Genomic DNA, 19199 nt, shown 5'->3' with positions numbered 1-19199 from the left:
CCATCTTAATGGAAAAACGTATGCAAATGTGAAAGGTGTTAAATAGAACATCGACATGTTTTTGCTTCAAAGCCAAGTGATTTCTATAATCAGGGTATTAACAACCTGATTGTAAGGTGGAAAAGCATCATCAAAAAAATGGAGACTTTTTCATTTAATAAATGTTTTGTCATTATATATAAGTTGTTTGGGTTCTTTCATCTAAAAAAAGCTACATTAATTTCTTAACGATCTAATAGTTACCTAGAACCATCTTATGCACTTTCATATCTCAAATTAAGCTCGACAATTACCTGTTGTTACTGAAATGAATCAGTTATTAAATAAAACACATTTCATACATTTTACATGTTTCTGTACTCTTAAAGAAAAGGATGAAAAACTTGATAAACACAAATATTGTAATATACATTTTTGCCACATTAAAATCAGCATTGACAGAATCAACTCAATTTTAGTATAATGTTAGCAACTAATGCCTACATCAATTGTACATAGAAAATTTAATGTTAATAAACTTCCACATGCTAGATAATAATCAAAACATACACATTTTTGGATACACACTCTCTCTTGACTGTATTATTAAGAACAGAAAAGTTAAACTTCTTAACTATGAATCCCCCCTTGTAACTTTATTTAATGTGTATTTCAGAATATATTGTTTTGCCTTGCTGTCTATACTAAATGACTTTTGTTTCTGGTATTTATCTCTTGCTTCTCTGTGTTACTCATTTTAAAATATAGAATTTTGTTTTTTCAGAAGATAAATTCCCAAGAAATTACTGCTCACTAACTTATAAGATGCTAAAAGTAGCCAAAGATTTACACATACATTTGTAAACACCACTGTACATTAACAATTAACCAAAAGTAAAAAGCTCACCTGTATGATTAAAGATGAGCCACCACTGGCTATTTCTGGTGGGATCTGGGATAGCGGACAGCCTTCCACGTTCATGATTTGGAGGTTGTTGCAGAGAGCCAGCTCAAATGGGAGATTGTGTAGATTAGGATTGTCATTCAAGTACAAGGATTCAAGGTTCTCCAGAGAACCTAAAAGTAGAAAAATTAAAAACTATAAAGCAAATTAAGTAATATAATATTTAATATTAATACAAAATGATCTTTCATGGATATCAGCAGTCTAAGGCTTGTGCAAGAGTTGTACCAGGACACCCCTTATTCAATTAACTATTTGACTTTCATGTAGAAGTATGAATCTATGTCAATAGAAGTTTCACAGTATGCATCCACCTCAGAAATACAACTGATCTATTTCATTTCTGAGGAGAATGTAAATAAAAGGGTTATAAGAAAACAGAAATGTTGAAAAAAAAAATTAACATGGCATTGAGAATTCAGATCAGCAAACATTCGGTTTAATGACTAAGTAGATATATTTTAAAAGTTTCAAACACGAAGATTACATTATTCCTCCACAAAAACTTCCTCAAATTCTTTCAGTGGTGTTGAAGAGGGAAAGTAATGTCAATGTCTGGTTTCGTGAACACCCTACAATGGACTATGTTTTGATGATTATGCTGACCTGGATGATCAAATGAATGTTTTTTGTGCTGAGCAAACTAGTTTGAAATAACTTTTGTTTAATGCAGGCATACTGCCATCTCAATGTGCATCATATGGTAAACCAGGACTCCCAGAATATAATTCTGTTTTTAAATACAGTAATTAGCTAATTGCTTACAAACAAAATGTGGTTCACTCTTACAATTGGAACCAAATACTCAAATATATTTTTTTTTCTCAACATATAAAAACATTAGTTCAAAAGGTGAAGGTTCACTCCCTTGAATAAATTACCTTTTAAAGCAATGTTTCTCACCACAGTTTGTATTCACTGTACCACTGCATGTGCAAACGTCTTTCTCAGAGCTGTAAATGGTTTGCTATATAGTTACTCTATCATGGTATCCACTGAATCCAAGGAGAAACTTTTCTCTGAAACTGTTTGCTGTCATTCAAGTTACTATTGTCTTGTTGTTTTGTGGTGCTCTGACACCTATTTCTACTCTTTACACTTGAAATTATACTAGTTACAAGTCAAACAGCAACAATCTATATGTTATTTGTAACATGTGCATCAGCTAAATAGACCCTTATTATCACTATTCTGAAGTTTCCTGGAAGGCATGATGGCTGGAACCGAGCCAAAACAAGAATGGCTAGCTATTATATGCATGAAGTCCAGACACCTGGGATTGATGATGCATGTGATATGCATAATTAATGACCAAGCTTTTTCTTTTATGAGAAAAGATTTGGGTGCCTATTAAAACTAGCATGCGTTTCAATATTTTTGCTTATCCTCATTGACTCTCTCCAGATGGGTCACATGTCAAAGGCCATGTCATTGCATTTGTTGTTTAAGGTAGGTTGTATCTTTAGAGATAACTGTTTGCTTTACTTCTTTATTTACTGTTCTATGTTTTAAGAAAAATAAGTTTAGGAACTTATTTCTAAATAGAAATAATCTATATACATATATAATGTATAATGATGGAAGTGTGACTATTTTACAAAATACTAGTATACTAAAGCACAGCAAAGACAGCTCACTTTGTAAAGAATAAAGGTCAGTTTTATATTATTGGATACAGTAACATGAGAGTACGTGTGCCGCATCATTGTAACTTCTGTAATGTTAGCTAGACATGGCTGAAAGGTCAATATAATAAAAATAATCAATATATATATATAAATGTATAATGTTATGAAATTTAAGCTATTTAGTCTAAACATTTATGTTTTCACGTTATAATTTGTTGACATTCTAGAATGAAAGAGGCATGATTTATATTTATTTCCTGTTTTTTTATGGTTGTTACAAGGTCAGTCGAATCTATCGAACCTGTACAGAGATTCGTTAGTGAAAACAACAGATAAAATGTAAAGTTTTTATTCTTAAGAAAAATTTGATAATTATCAGGACATTATAAAGATTTTGCATGTGAAATTTTCTGATGCATAAAAGTATTTTTCATCTTAAAATGAAAATTTACTTTGCATGTTGGATAGGCAACATGCAAAAATAAAAAAGGCATGAGAAAAACATTGCTTAACAAACCTTAAGACTTATTAAAAATTTTTTATACTTTGCGTATGAAAGCATTGTAATGTTTACTGATAATCTCCCAAATTTTGTTAACATACCCTTACTAATTTAAACGTTATAGGATGAAAACTATAACAAGCACAAAATGGTTACAAAGTCAGTCCCTGGGACCGAGCCCACGCTGAAAAGAGTTAACACATACGCATGCATGTGTGCATACATATTAATACAAATATATAACAAAATCACAGTAGTGATTATAAGGGACAATGAAATAAGTACAACAAAACACTGATGAATGCTTACAACCATCAGTATGATGAAAAAAATAACCAGTCATGTCTGTGACAATCTCCCAAAAAGTCGGCATTACACTAATAATATATAAAAAGCATAGGGTCTCAATATTTACATATTCTGTTGTTGGTCAAACTGCTAATTGAGAATATATTGTGCTTCTTTCACTTTTTTAGTATTTCCTCACATTTGTGATTAACAGATCACATGATCAAAACTTTCGTGCTTCTTTTGCATGAAAATGGACTCAAGAGTGTCACTGAGATTGTTTTATAACAGTTGTTATGCCTTATTATAATTAGAATATAGAAATCTCCAACTATCCTTTAGCTGTTTTAAGTAGTATATGTACATACATACTGTATGCTCAAAATAGTTAATTTATTTTAGACTTATGTGTATACAATTTTTCCACAAGAAATCAACAAATAAGTCAACATTTATTAAAAGCTCTATTAACCATTTCTTTTAATAACAATATTAGTTTTGTACAAGCATGAGTATGTGTGTATATGTCATTCACAGAGTCAAAATACACAATTTGAATCTAACTTTATCTACTTTTTCAAGTGTGTAACAAGCACAAAAATATAAAATTAACACTCACAGCAATGCATATATACACAAAGAACTTCTCATGTGCATAAAAACGTAGTTTTAACTTTTTTATAACTTGACAAACAAAGTAAGATAAATCCTTGGTCATTGACTCTCAAACATTTAGTTCATGCACCACAATGTGATCTACACATTATGCTGATACTTCCTTTCTGTAACTAGTCAACCTTTCCATGGACCACTTGAAGGAAGCTTATAGACCACACATTGGTAGATTAATAAAAATAGTACAATCCTAGTTCAAAAATCACATGCATAAATAGTTTAATCTGAATTAAAAAGACAAAAATCTAAAGATGTTTCTAACTATTACACTTGCTTATCAAAGGATAAATATTTACTGATTTCTTCCGGAATGTAGCCGATGTTATTTTCAGCCACACTGAGATACGTGACACTTGTAAGATGGCCAATGGCTCGTGGCAAACTGGTCAGTTGATTACTTTGGAGGATTAATTTCTGAAGTTCTCGTAAAAACCCTAAAAATCAAAATATGGCAGTAATTGTTTTTGGAATATTATTGCTACAAATAGAAAAATTGTGTTCATATTTTCCAAGCATATTCTTATTACATCATGATTTACAGGAAAAGAAAGAAGTAGTAGTAGTAGTGGTGGTGATATACTGATATTTTGGAAATTATATATTTAATTTATTATATACATGTACATATAAAAGTTTTACATGTCAACATACCCAAAACAGAATAGACAGAGTCAATTAGTTAGAACTGAACCATATTTTTCTATGTTTAGTGTGTTTGTATATACAAGAAAAACACAGACAAAAAACATACAGTTTAACTGAACCAATGAAGTACCTATAACTGATTGTTAATTTAATATGCTGACTGATTCCCATTTTCCCTACTTTGTATTTAATTTAAAATAATTTATCACTCTTTATATGAGTTCAGTCATTTTGATCGACCTTTTAACCACAGAACTGTACAAATTATAACTTTGAATGTTGTACGTGTATCTTTACAAAGTTTGGCAAGCTTATAGTGAACATTACAAGTCTGTTGATAAAAAAAAAATCAGATTTTTTAATAACATATTTTTACTAAAGATTTGTCTGATTATTTATAAAGCCTCAGATTTTTTAATAACACATTTTTACTAAAGATCTGTCTGGTTATTTATAAAGCCTCAGATTTTTTAATAACATATTTTTACTAAAGATCTGTCTGGTTATTTATAAAGCCTCTACTGAATCAGTTACTCAGATTTCTTACCGAACTCTATTGTATTTTAATAATACATTTAAAAACTAGTATTCATCAGTAACTACCTTACAACTATTATATACTTTCCACAGAATAACCAACCTATTTCATTTGGCAATGCTTCTAGTTTGTTTTCCTCTAGGTCCAGCAGTCGTAACTTGCGCAAGTTTCCTATCGTTGCAGGAAGCCTCTTGAGGAGGTTATTACTTAGAACTAAAACTTCAAGTGACTGGAGAAACTGGATGTCATCAGGAACTTTGCTCAGCTGGTTAGTACCCAGATTTAACTCCACCATGCTAGTCCAAGTGCCTATATCTATAGAACACATGGAATGGTTGCTATTCAGTTATTACTCTTTATGCTCTAGTGTATCTATCTGTTCATGTTTGTAAAGAACTAGGTGAATCATTTTCAAAGGTGACAAATACAGTAACAGAACTGACCAAGCTAAAACCACTGTTAAAAATCTGGTATTCTTTTTTTTTTGAAGGGATTGAAAATAACAACAAAAGTAAGTGAGTTTAAGCCCAAAATTCATTTTATGAGAAACTATATTAAGTCATATGTAAATAAATCAGTATATGCTTCATTCACTGTTTGAACAGCTTTTAAAATTTTATTGGTTATATAGATTTATTTATACATATTTCTTTCTGTAGTAACACTGACTGGAGGGTTAGTTAATTACCAAAATTTGCTGCTCACTTTGTTAATTGCACTATATACTGCTATAGCAGTTAAACTGTTACCTTTGAAATACTAAAAAAATTCACTACATTGCCAATGGAATTAACCATTTGTATAGATAGATCCACCTGATATTTTACATCAGTTACAACAAAGAATGAGAATTGCATTATGTATAAAATACTAAATTAATGCAAATGACAAATAAAAATGTAGAAACTAATCAGAAATGTATATAATAAAATAATTTGAGTTGGCACTAGTGTTTTGTTACTGAAGCTATTTATAAAGATATTAATGATGAAAATACCATACTGTGTTTTACTTATGTGTGACTCCACTTTTCATATATTTTCTATTACATTTTATTTCATCTATTAAATTACTAAAAAAAATTATCTCTATCTTTCATTAAGACACCAGAATGTATCTAGAGATAACTAATGGCAGCAATGAAAAAATATAATGAAAATTGTTAAACAACATTTACATCTTTAAAATTCATAAACATTCATCAATAATGTAGTGTTTAGTTCCTATTTCATACATGGAGAAATTCACACTAACCATCGGTTGGTTGGTTGACGTTTTATGGTGGAAAACAACTATGCTATCTTTACCAAACAACCGGTAAAAACAGTGAAAGTAAAATTGTTATAAAACTTAAAAATAGTATGGCAGCAAGTATCAGGGAAAACATTCTCCTGACAGATCCAGTAAAAAATAACCAGAAGAATAGCAAGAGAGAGATGGTGCAGCATCTCGTAATGAACATCGTCAGGTCCAACCGGTGTACTGCCAGACCAATGAAGAGCAAGTTTGAGTTCCACCAGAGTAAAGGGGCGATTATAGTCATAGAGATGATCGGCTCGAAAGAAAAGAGACAATCGCTCTGCCTGAGACTTGATGGTCAAGAAGGTGGGGGAAGAAACAGGAGTGCTAGATGCATGAGAAAAGCTCTCGCCGAGAGTATCGGCGATGCTCTGGACATCAGCAAATTCCTGGTTATTGGAGAGCAAGATGGAAAGGGGATGGGAAGAATACCTCCCACTGACTTTCATAATCTTGTCCCATATGATTTTTGAACTGGTGGTAGAAGAGATGCTAGTAGTGAACTTAATCCAAGATACCTTTTGACTTTGGCACCTCACCTGCCAAGCGTGTGCACAGGCCAGCTGATAAACTCCATCGAAAGTTATCCCAGGCCTATTTTTGAGCATTCTGTGCCTCCTGGCAGGCAGGACTCCATCATGATGAAAATACTGTGGAAAACGTGTCGAGGTGGAAAATGAGTGAGGAGCTGCCTGGATGATACAGTCAATCATGGCTACCATGCAGTCATCTATTGATGGCAGATGGCAGGATCAAGTTCCGAGAAAGGGGGCCAGTTGGCATCGACCATGGCCAAACTCCCTCAAAACAATAGGAAAATGATCACTGCCCAGTGGGTCATTGTCAACCCCACAAGAAAAGCGAGAGAAAAATGAAGGAGAGCAGAGAGATAGATCAATGACAGTAAAAGACTGACTAGGTACATTAAAATAAGTATAAGAACCAGTATTGAAGAGAGAAAGGATGTGATCTGAGAGCATACACTCTATGGAATGACCCCCTCCCATCAATATCAGCACCACTCCAGAGGGGATTGTGTTCATTAAAGTCTCCCAGGATTAAAAAATGAGACAGCAACTGTTCGACAAGGGCATCAAGGTCTGATTGAAATTAAGTCTCTCTTGGAGATAGATAGACAACAAACAGTGATGATACAACCCAAGTAAACATGGATGGCTATGGCCTCCAAAGGTGTATTGAATGGGTCAACCAGCAGTTCCACCCATAACATAGCCTGCCCTTCAGGTATAAAGAAAACTGCCAAAAGATTACTGTATCGGCAGGTTTCAGGAATGTTTCCTGGAAGGAAAGACACACAGGATGATAGGATTGAATCAAGGCCTTAATGTCATACAGATTAGAATGGACACCTCGACAGTTCCACTCCATCAAAGTGGCCATTTTTACTTAGGTGGAGGAAAATGAGGTGGAGAACCCTTTGGTTTATGACCATGCCCTTTTTCTTTATTTGAAGGAGGTCTGCAGACCTCTTTGGATCCTGCCTTGGGATGAGTGAGCAGGTCTCTGTCAGTATACATAGATTCCAGTGACTGAGGGTATGTATGAATAATCGTTCAGCATCTTGGGGATGGACCTGAGCAGACACCAGAAGCCAGGGCCAAAGGAAGTGGACCTGGGCAGTCACTGGAAGGAATGGCAGGGACAGATAAAGGAGTAGACGTGTACTTGTCAACTCAATTACCCAGTGAGGTCAAAAGACTCTTCACATGATGAGAAAAAGACTCTGACGGAGGTACAGAAAGTGCTATCTGCACACCCACAGTAATAGTGGAACATAGTGCAGCAGCATATGTCCAAGATGGAGTAGGGGATAACAACTTTAGAACCTCCGGATAAGAAAAATGTTATTAACGGCTTCCAAAAGCTGTACCTCTTTCTCCTTTACCCACTTAGGGCATGAACGAAAGTAAGAAGGGTGGGAACCACTACAATTGATGCAGTTAGGGTCCAATTGACACTCGTAGGCATCGTGGTCTTTGTCACCACAATGAGCACATGTCACACAACCACGACAAGATGTCTTCGAATGACTGAACCACTGACACAGAAAACACCAGCGAGTGTTGGGAATATATGGCCATACCTTACAATGAAGATAACCTGCCTTGACAGAGGCAGGTGGATGTGGAGATGTAAATGTCAAAATAAGAACATTGGTAGGCAGTATAATTCCTTCTTTATGAGTGGAGATGCGTCTCACTGCAAAGACTCCTTGGCTGGAGAAACCAGAAAGAATCTACAACTGAGGGATGTTCTTCAAATCCCTCTCAATAATAACTCCTCATGAGGAATCCAAAGTAGCATGGGGAGTAACCTCAATAGGTACATCCCCAATGGCTTTTGAATTCAGGAAGAGTTCAACTTGTAGATGTTTCCACCAAGATGTCCCCAGAATGTAGCTTCTTGACTGCCTTTGGAGAGCCAGCAAGCTTTTCTAATCCCTTTTGAATAAAATATGGAGACATTTGTCCTAAAGGTTTGTCTGCCAAGGAATGTAAAATCAAAAAATGACATACAAGATTGCTGATCAGAGTCTTCAAGGTGTGGTTGCGTACAAATGAACTGTGTTTTTACTATTCATTTTTATTTTTGGATGGGGATCCATAATAAAAGGAGAAAGATTCAGTGCCCCCACCCACTACAGAGTCCGGCGAGGGTATGCACTACAATGCCAAACAAGAACAGTGCAGCAATGCCAGGGTTTCATGAGCACTATACCCGAAAAACCAGCATCAGACAACCGTCTACACGTTTTCAAGGTGTATTGCAGTGTTCCAGACACCACTCAACCACCAAAATCATCTCCTCCCCTTCATAGGTCACCATGCACAACAAACACATTGGTGGATGTTCAGATCTTAGAGAAGGTAACTGAAAATACAGAACCTTCTCTAGGAGGTCCCCTCACCACATACAGGAATCCACCTTGAGGGGCTGACCACTGACACTGAAAAAACACAATAAAAGGTAAAGTACATTGTCATTCACCAAACAGCTGCACCACAATTTTAACCTCCGAGAGCCAACGTACTTAATTTACCTCAGAGTAATAAAAAAAATCTTTACCTTTACAGCTTTAGTAGAAACTAGAATACCAAAATATTACATTGACACATTGCAGTTACAAGATTCAGCTGACAATACTAATTTTTATTTCACTGAAAGAAAAAAAAGCATATTACTCAAAAAGTAGTAACAAAAACCAATTTAAACTACTACTGCAATCAAAATACCTCTTTACAAAAGCATACTACAAGTAGTAACAAAACAAAATTTAAACTATTACTGAAATCAAAATACTTCTTTACAAAAGCATACTACAAGTAGATACAAAAACAAATTTAAACTATTATTGCAATCAAAATACCTGATTACAAAAGCATTAACCCATAGTAAAAAAAAACATTTGAAATAACATTTCAACCAAAATATCTCGCCAAAAACCATCCATGTTGTCACTCAATAAATAGTAATTTGACTTGAAAATGATACTGATTACAGACAGGGGTACACGTACATATCAGTAAGCTATCAGCTTGGCACTGATATAGGAAAAATTTACATTATTCACTATTGGCCATTTTCGTTGTTGCAGTCAAAAAGGTATACCAATATTTTTACTTGTTTTCACCCAGAACATTTTAATGTATAAGCAGTTGAGAAAAGAACGTATTTGCTCTAGTGCTCAATGTGCAATTGCTATTTGCTGTAAATGTAAAAAAACAATGAGTTTGGAATTTGTTTAGTGTTAGAAAACCATAACAGGACAGCTCATTATAAACTATGTGCTGAAAACATTTTGAGGTAACACCACTAAAGATTTTAGCACAACAGATTTAATACACTTCCCACTGAATACTGATTTCTTAAAGATGGCTAAGGAAAGAAAGGAGGCAAGACTGGATAATAAAAAAACCCATGTCAAATTAGTTATCTGCTTCAAGCAAAAAATGTTCACAGAAATTATATTGTGAAAATCTCGTATCAAAAGAAATTACTTCAACTGCATTGCAACCCTGCCGTATTCAACATATAAGGACAGGTACTTTACCAACCTTGACAAAAAGCTGCTTGCTATGCAGATGTTGTTGACATATCTGGAACAAATGGAAGCAAAATGACAAATACACAACAACCTAAGAACCTGTCACAAAGAAACCAAAGCAAACAGACGATGGCATTTCTACAAACCTAGCAGTACCCGATGGTCAATGTATGATGAAATATGGGAGAAAAGTGATGGCAGTGTTTAAACTGATAGAATTAACTGTAGTGTTGTGCTTCAGTAACATGGTTACCTGAGTGGGCCATGCTTCCAAGAAAGGCACAAAAAGTGCAACACTGGAAGAGCAACAAAGACCATTCTACAATCATGGCTGAAGCTGCATGAAAGTGTTTTTATACCCAGTAGTGTTGACAGTGAACAATTATTCAGTGCTGCCCCACATGTTTTAGATGAGCAAACGAACAGGCTGAAATGTTTTTTGTGAAGAAAAAACCTTACACTCAGAGGTTTGCTGCACTAAATACAACTAGAAAGCCGTAAGTATAATATTGATGACCTTTTTAACTTACTTGAACAAGTAAATTATTTAAAGTTAATATTAATGGGTTTTGTTACTATTATTAGTACAAAATGTATCACATCAGTTTCTTTTTGTATTTGTTTTCATCTTGAACTGCATTGCTTGTAAACATATTTGTGTTCTGTTTTGAAGCCAAAAGTTGTCTTTTTTTCTTTTCTCTGAAGAGGAAAAGTTGTCAGGCTGAATACTGTAAAATAAACTGAATAGTTCTATGTTTACTTTTTGTGATGAAGTTTACAGGCATAAAGTTTCTATTATAACTTAATCAAAGTTACAATTACAATTCAAAAGTTAATTTCTGTGTGTGTGTTTTTATTTTGCCAAGCATTTACAGATGTCCTAATGCAAAGTAGCTTCTAAACTTTTTTTTTATGATTATTCTTTATTCATTTGCTGAACCAAATGCACCACCTAAATAGTATTTGTCAATGTTCTTTATAAACGTAAGAAAAAAATCACCTAAAGGTTAAATTTTAATTTGTTTAGTAGTTTAAAGTACCTTACCTGCATTGGTATGTATTACCAACTACTGATATGGTTGGATAATCATTGGCTATTGGTATCGATCACGTAAATCTTAATTAGTGCATCTCTAATTACAGATAATCCCTTACCAAGTGGTAATGATGTGATCTTGTTGTCCTTCATATTCAGCTTAGTCAAGTTCATAGCACGAGAAAATATGCTAAAAGGAATTCTGTTAATTTGGTTGTGCTCCATGTTGATAGACTGTGAACGAAATTTCAATTAATATTAATTATTACTTAAATAAAGCTGTCTTTATAAATACAGTTACAAGCAGAAGAATGTTCATGAACTTAAATACTGCAAATTATGAAATTCCAAATAAAACCAATTCATACAGTTATTTAGAGGCTACCACAAAATGTTTTGCAATAGTTGAAATAAATAAATTCCTAAATCCAACTAAATTCCAGTAAGTCTTTCAGGATAAAATAATATTCTTTTTCCAACTAATTTGTCCAAGATACTAAAACAATTCCTGAAAAACAAGGTTAATTTTTCCCATAAAACTGTCATTATTTATATACATGACAAGATGTAGGATTACTCAGCTTGACAAAACAAAAACTTTATTTATTCAGTCATATGACAAGATGTAATAATCCATATATAGTCAAAAGAATACTTATGTAGATGAAACAAAACTATATTTATTCACTCACTTGACAATATGTAAGATTACTCACACAGACCAAAAAAAAGTTATTTGGATATATGACAAGATTTAAAAATACTTACATAGACAAAACAGAACTGTGATGGTCCACCAATTGGGTAGGATGTAAAAGCATTCCGAGAAAGTGTGAGACTTGTTAGGTGAGATAGACTAGAGAGAAGTCCTTCCTGCAGAAGTAGTTCAGATTATGATTATGAATAACCAAAAATATCACAGCACAACAAGCAAGATTCATGTTAACTAAAACTATTATTGTGATAATTTTAACAAACTGACACCTATGACTCCAGAAGAAGGAAGGTATATTTTTTTTAAGCATTTGGATTCTTAAGTTCAAGTTATTTACCAACTTTCTATTCTATTCTAGTCACTTTCCAAGTACTATGAATGTTTCAAGTGTAACAGTGTAGTGAACTTTATAATACAATTTTATAATCACATATTGGAAGTTACAAAATAGACTAAAAATCGTAAACAAAAGAACACTAGTCACCAATCCTGATGAGTGAGAAACAATATAAAGTTCTACAACACTAAATTACATGTAGATATACTTAGGTAGTGGTACTTACTGGTAACTGTGATAAATTATTACTCTCTACATTAAATTCAGTCAACTTGACACAGTTGCTGAGTGACTGTGGAATACAAGTCAGTTGGTTATACCTACATAAAAAAAATGTAAATTTAATATCGGACAATTGTCAATTAAAATTACAGAGTATTATTAAACAATAAATAAAAAGTGCCTACAGTAAAGGAAGCATCTAAAATCGGACACATTCTTTATTGCAACTGCTTCACATAACATAGTAAAAGAAAAACTATTCTTTTGAAACTACTGAATATCTTTATAGGGATATCATGTTAAACTAAGCACTTGTATATCACATTATAGCAAAAAAACCTAATCTGATAAATGATAAATTGATTGCAGAAAAAGACCAGTCTTAGAATTAGTTTGATTAGTGATATATTATAATTGCAATAAATCATTTGCTAGAATTGTTTATTTGTACACAAGTAAAAAATGTGAGACTTACCTAAGACCAAGTCTGGTCAGAGCTCTCAGATTACCTATGGATTCTGGAATATCTACAAGTTCATTATGTTGAACATCAAGGGAAGACAGCTGGGAACACTGGCCTATTTCTATAAATTACAAGGTAAAAAAATTAGCTTAACATATTGATCTAGTTCTGTAAGGCACAAGACAAGACATACTACAAACAGTTAAAGCTTTAAAATTACTTACTTTTCAACACATTTAAATACTACAAAGTTTTTGATAATGGCTCTGACTCTGGAGTACTAAATCTTTCCTAGTTAGTTTACAACCTTAATTGTAGTCCATACTACTGTAATACAAGTACTAGAGAAGTAACTTTAAAATATAAAGTGTTATTTCATACTAAATAGCTTTGTATGCATTATAAAATTTTAAAGTTGTTATAAGCTAAGTATATAAACAATGAAGTTACTTCTTAAAACCATTAATTTTATTCCTGGTATACTTAATATAAACAATTTCAAGATTTAAATACTCTCAAAGGTGTTCAATAAATAAAGTTTAATTCATTACTCTTTAAAATTCTTTATAGTTTGATACACTGACCAAACCACAAAACTAAGAGTAAGCTGCAAATTTTTTATAACAAGAAGTTCTAATCTGCTCTGAGACAATGTTCAATTCTACAATAAAAAGCGCTTTCCTGAAATAGAATTGGTATACAACTTTAAACAGAGATGCTTTGCTTCTAACTCACCAGATGGTAGGTGCTTGAGATGGTTGTTGGAAGCATCAAATGTTACAAGAGCTGTCAGTTTCCCAATACCAGCAGGAAGTTCCCTAATTTTATTCTCTCTCAAACTGAGCATTGACAGGTTCTGAAATACCGACCAAATATCAAGATGGGATTCAACTGTTACAACTAAAATATCAATAACATTGAAGATACCAAATTCATGAACTAATGCATTTTAATTAAAACAAGTTTTTATTTTATAACATATTCCTAGATAGACAGGTACATAAAATTAACTACATTATTTAAGTTCATTATCAGTTCAGATAAGAAGTTATTATAACATGTTATGAGTGTTCATAGACCTTTTGTAATATTTTTATTTTATTTTACTATTCATAATTATAATTGTATAAACTTACAAATGATTTTTTTCACAATTTACCACACAAACCAAGAATCGAAAAACAAAAAGTTAAAGTACAAAGGCTGGTTTCAAGAAATTTCTTTTACTTCATCATACCAAGTGCACAAAGGTATTTTGTTTTCCAGATAGTTCCTTTAAAATTATCACATACTTATCTACAATATTTCCATGCCATACCAAAATTATTATTCAATTCTATCAATTTCTAATAACCACTTTAATTTCAAAAGACTGCATAAAAAAATAACTGGCTTAATTTAACACCAAGCAAACCATTTACATACAATACTAATTCAAAGAAACTAAACAAATACTTGCACTTAGAGATATAAAACTAGTCTAAACAGTTGTAATAGAATAAAAAAAAATCTTTAAAATAAAAAAGAAGAAACATCTACATAACTAATAGTACATATAAAATTAAGAAAGACCACAAAATGGAACAATATATCTTAAATTTTGGAAGCAAAGAAATTAAGAAATATGTCATTCTAAACTTTAAATATAGCTTTTGATTCAACAAAAATTCAGGATTTTATCTCAGTTCTTGATTGTTTAAAATTCAGGATGTTATTTTTAGTTCAGTTTTCCCTTGGTCTTTCTCTAATGCACATATCACACAAGCTAAGTCAGCTACCAGAAATAGTTTTCTAATTTTTGAGGTGTTTTTTAAGACTTTTCCTTACAAAGCTCAGTTTAGTTAAAACCAACTCTTAAAAATTATTTAAAATATTTCTGGGGAGATTATCAAATACCCAGTAATTATAATTATCTTTTGCTACTATAAAAAAACAACATATTCTCTTATTTTTTCCTCATTGCTCACTTCAGTAAACAGTTACAGACATTTTATTTTATTTTTACACCATAGCTTATATTTTATTTTGTCTTAAAAAATGTTTTAGTACAATAAATCTAAAAAATAATTTTTTTCAAAAAGTGGAATAGAATTCTAAAAATAATGAGATATTAGCAACAAGAATCCAATTACAGATGTATTATGTAGGTAATTATGAAAATATATGTATACAAGTTTTAAAAAATGACAGTCACTTACAACTAGGTTAGCTATATCTTCTCCTACTTCACGTATTCTATTGAACCTTAAGTGTAAAATTGTGAGAGAAGTTAATGTGTGGACAACATCTGGAATCTGGAATGAAATATAAAAATGATGAAACATCAGAAACTGGTGTAAATACACACACACATGGGATTACCAGCAAGTAATTTTTTGAAACAAAAACAGAATAGACAATTGCCATTACAAAAACCTCACACTAAGAAAAGATTCTTTGCTGATTTCTGCAGAAAGTTACTTGAAAACTATCTATGCTGACCATCCTTAATTTTGAAACTAGAGGGAAGGCAACTTAGTTAATACCACCTACTGCCGCCACTTGGGAAACTCTAATTAAATTGTGGCATTTGAACATCACTTTTATAATGCCCTCCAGACCTTAAGTATTGTGTGTAATATTTCTTTTTTTGGCAGTAATAGGGCTAACCATGGAATCTCAGGTCCACAGTCTGGCAAAATAGCACATGGCCATGTTTGGTTCTGAAAAAGGAATAATTATCTATACAAACAATCTTTTCAGATTCTAAATTCAGTAGAAGAAAATGAATTTCAAATATGTACTTATCTCTGAAATACTGAAACTTTCCTTGTTAGGTTTGAACCCATGTTGTCAACAAAACATACAAAACTTTCAGAATGTTATTACACATCACAGGACATGCATAACTTCCCCATAATTCTTCACTCTCCCATCTTCCACATGTCTTATTGCACAAGCATCAGATGATTTTTACATATCTGCTTTCCTATCATAATTTAGATTTTATTCAATACTGGTGTTGTAACGAAAATTTGATTGTGGGGAGGTGAGAGGGAAAGTATTACTAAGGTAAGTACCTGTTTGAAATTAGTTTTAATTCCAAAAATGTCAAATTCAAATCAGGTTAACTGGTCTCTGAAATACTGAAAACCAGTATGCCAACACTGTAAAGGAGGTAGAGACCTATGAACATAAAAAGAAACCAAAAATATAAAATTTAAAGCTACAGAGCAATAAGATAATAATCTAGACTATATGTAGCTAAGCAGAGCTGAAAATATATATATATATATATTAAAACAATTTTGCAGTGTGATTGAATAGGATGGGGGAGGGGGTCACATAACAATAATTCTTTAGTTAAAGTTGAAAAAATATTTATAAAAGCTTATTATTCATCCTGTTAAAAAGTTAAAGGGAATCACGAGTGAAGAGGTACTCTGCTGGAAAGATGCTTTCTTTCTGAATGTATTTTAGGCCCAATCATCTTATAAGGCTGATCCACCCCACTCCTCCATTGAATCCAGTTCTGCCAAATTATTTAGCGGTTCTGGATTTTACGAATTTCTAATCCTAGAACTGAGATAATCTACATTCTCATCCCTTTAAAGCTTATTATCTATTATAATCCCTCAACTCTTTCAGCACAGGCTTGGTCCCTGGGACCGACCTTGTAACCATTTTGTGATTGTTATATTTTTCATGTTATAACTTTCAAATTAGTAAGTGTACATTAACAAAATTTGGCAGATTATCAGTAAATATTACAATGCTTTCATATGCAAAATATCATATTCTTTTATTAAGTCTTAAGGTTTGTAAAGCAATGTTTTTCTTATGTCTTTCTTCTTCTTTTTGCATGTTGCCTATCCAACATGCAAAGTAATTTTCATTTTAAGATTAAAAATACTTTTGTGCATCAGAAAATATTCAAATTTCAAATACGAAATCTTTACAATGTCCAGACAGTTATCATATGTGTTTCTTAAGAAACAAACTTTATATTTTATCTGTTATTTTCAGTAACAAATCTCTGAATGGGTTTGGATTTTGTAACCACCATAAAAAATTTGGAAATAAATATAAGTTATGCATTTTTCATTCTTAAATGCCTACAAGTTATAACACAAAAACATAAATGTTTAGACTAAATAGCTTAAATCTCATAACATTATGCATTTACATATATATATTTATTATTTTTATTATATTGACCTTTCAGCCGTGCCTGGATAACAATACAGAAGTTACAATGATGTGGCTCAGGTGTACTCATGTTACCGTGTCCAGTAATATAAAACTAACCTTTAGTCTTTACAAAGTGACCTGTCTTGGATGTGTTTTATTAGACTAGTATTTTGTAAAATACAGTCACATTTCGATTATTATACATTATGTATGTATGTAGATTATTGCTATTTAGAAATAAGTTCTTAAACTTATTTTTCTTAAAACATAGAACAGTAAATAAAGAAGTGAACAAACAATTATCTCTTCTAGTTACAACCTTTGTACTTAGTTGCTGCTTGATGGAGGTTGCTATGCCTTTTAAAATTTTGCACATGGAGGATATGAAATGAAATAATTTTTTAGGTTTTATATATATACAGTTGATTAACCAAAAAATCATAAATTACCATATCAATACTAGAGAATTCCAATGTAATTTATCAAGCTTAGTAACTAAGCTGTATTTCAGTCTAAAAAAATATGAAATTTTGAGCAGACTAAAGACACAACCTACCGCCTTGAAATCTTGGTTTGAAAGAAAGAGATGGCATGCAAACACATGAAAATGGCTGTGAAAGCCACTATGGAGACATTCTGGGCTTCCAATTGGTTATTCATATGATATATAGAAGTAAGTGTATATAAGGGACCATTTCCAAAAATGGAGAGGTGGACGGGGTGCCACTGTGTTTGATTCAGTATGAGTGATATCTTAGCAAATAGAAAAGATAAGAGGTTCTTATTTTATATTCTAGCTTGTCAATATCGGTAGTTTGAGTTCCTAATTCGTATGAAATTATAGACTTAGTATTTTGACATCACAAACATCTAATTTGAACCAGTGTTGCATTCAACATACAATGTGACACATAGAAATCAAATTTTTTAGTGAAACACTTTTAATAAAATAAAGATTTGTCCATGAATATATTGAGTATTTATTTTGAATATTATGTGTGCAAAATCATTTCCATGTTAAAATTACAAATGTTTTTCCTCATCTCAAAATTTCCTTTATGTAATCCCTAAAACCTAAATGCATTTCAAATGTTTTTTTTCAGTAAAACTTTATAGTTTATGTTATTTTCTCTACCTTATCTCAAAATGGAACCAGTCAATTTGACTGACTCTGTAATCGCAAAAAAAAATAATAAAAAATCTAAATTACCTTTTTTTCTTTCTAGAATGATTTCAAATTGTAACATCAAACTACATTTGTTTATCCTAAGTAGCTCTATGTTCGTAACAGTATACATCTCTTTATGATTAAATTTTATTCCCCTTGAACCATGTCTAACTACTAACTGCACCATTATAAGTTGTAAATAACTCAGGGAACATGCAGCTCATGCTATGCTAATGAATTACATTACCAACGAGCTGCTTGTGCATATGCCTCATGAAACATTTTTATTATAACATTATTATTGTTTATTTTACCTAATCTAAACTTAACTAAACTAAAAGGATCTATATTTTTACATTTTAGTTATTTTAATAATTAGAATAAACATGAAAAACAAGAAATAAAATACTTAACCAATCTTCTTTTTTCTTTCCGTCGATTATCAAAGAGAGTTAACCCTAATTTTTTATACTAGTGATAGTAATGCATTTAATAATTTTTATT

General features: G+C 32.0%; 1 protein-coding gene across 1 annotated transcript in view; it reads right to left on the bottom strand.

Annotated features, from left to right (window-relative positions):
• LOC106478049 (leucine-rich repeat protein soc-2 homolog) overlaps positions 1-19199 on the bottom strand; it is a 34150-nt gene that overhangs the window by 5683 nt on the left and 9268 nt on the right. Inside the window, exons 3-11 of the mRNA XM_013938559.2 lie at positions 15556-15651; positions 14093-14213; positions 13370-13478; positions 12899-12992; positions 12389-12493; positions 11740-11854; positions 5322-5534; positions 4333-4470; positions 887-1056 (exon numbers count right to left, since the gene is read on the bottom strand). Of these exons, the coding sequence (XP_013794013.2) occupies positions 887-1056; positions 4333-4470; positions 5322-5534; positions 11740-11854; positions 12389-12493; positions 12899-12992; positions 13370-13478; positions 14093-14213; positions 15556-15651 (1161 nt within the window). The remainder of the gene's footprint in view (positions 1-886; positions 1057-4332; positions 4471-5321; positions 5535-11739; positions 11855-12388; positions 12494-12898; positions 12993-13369; positions 13479-14092; positions 14214-15555; positions 15652-19199) is intronic.

Source organism: Limulus polyphemus, unplaced genomic scaffold, assembly GCF_000517525.1.
Source record: "Limulus polyphemus unplaced genomic scaffold, Limulus_polyphemus-2.1.2 Scaffold176, whole genome shotgun sequence".
NCBI classification, from domain to species: Eukaryota; Metazoa; Arthropoda; class Merostomata; order Xiphosura; family Limulidae; genus Limulus; species Limulus polyphemus.
This window is presented reverse-complemented; position numbering and strand designations above follow the sequence as displayed.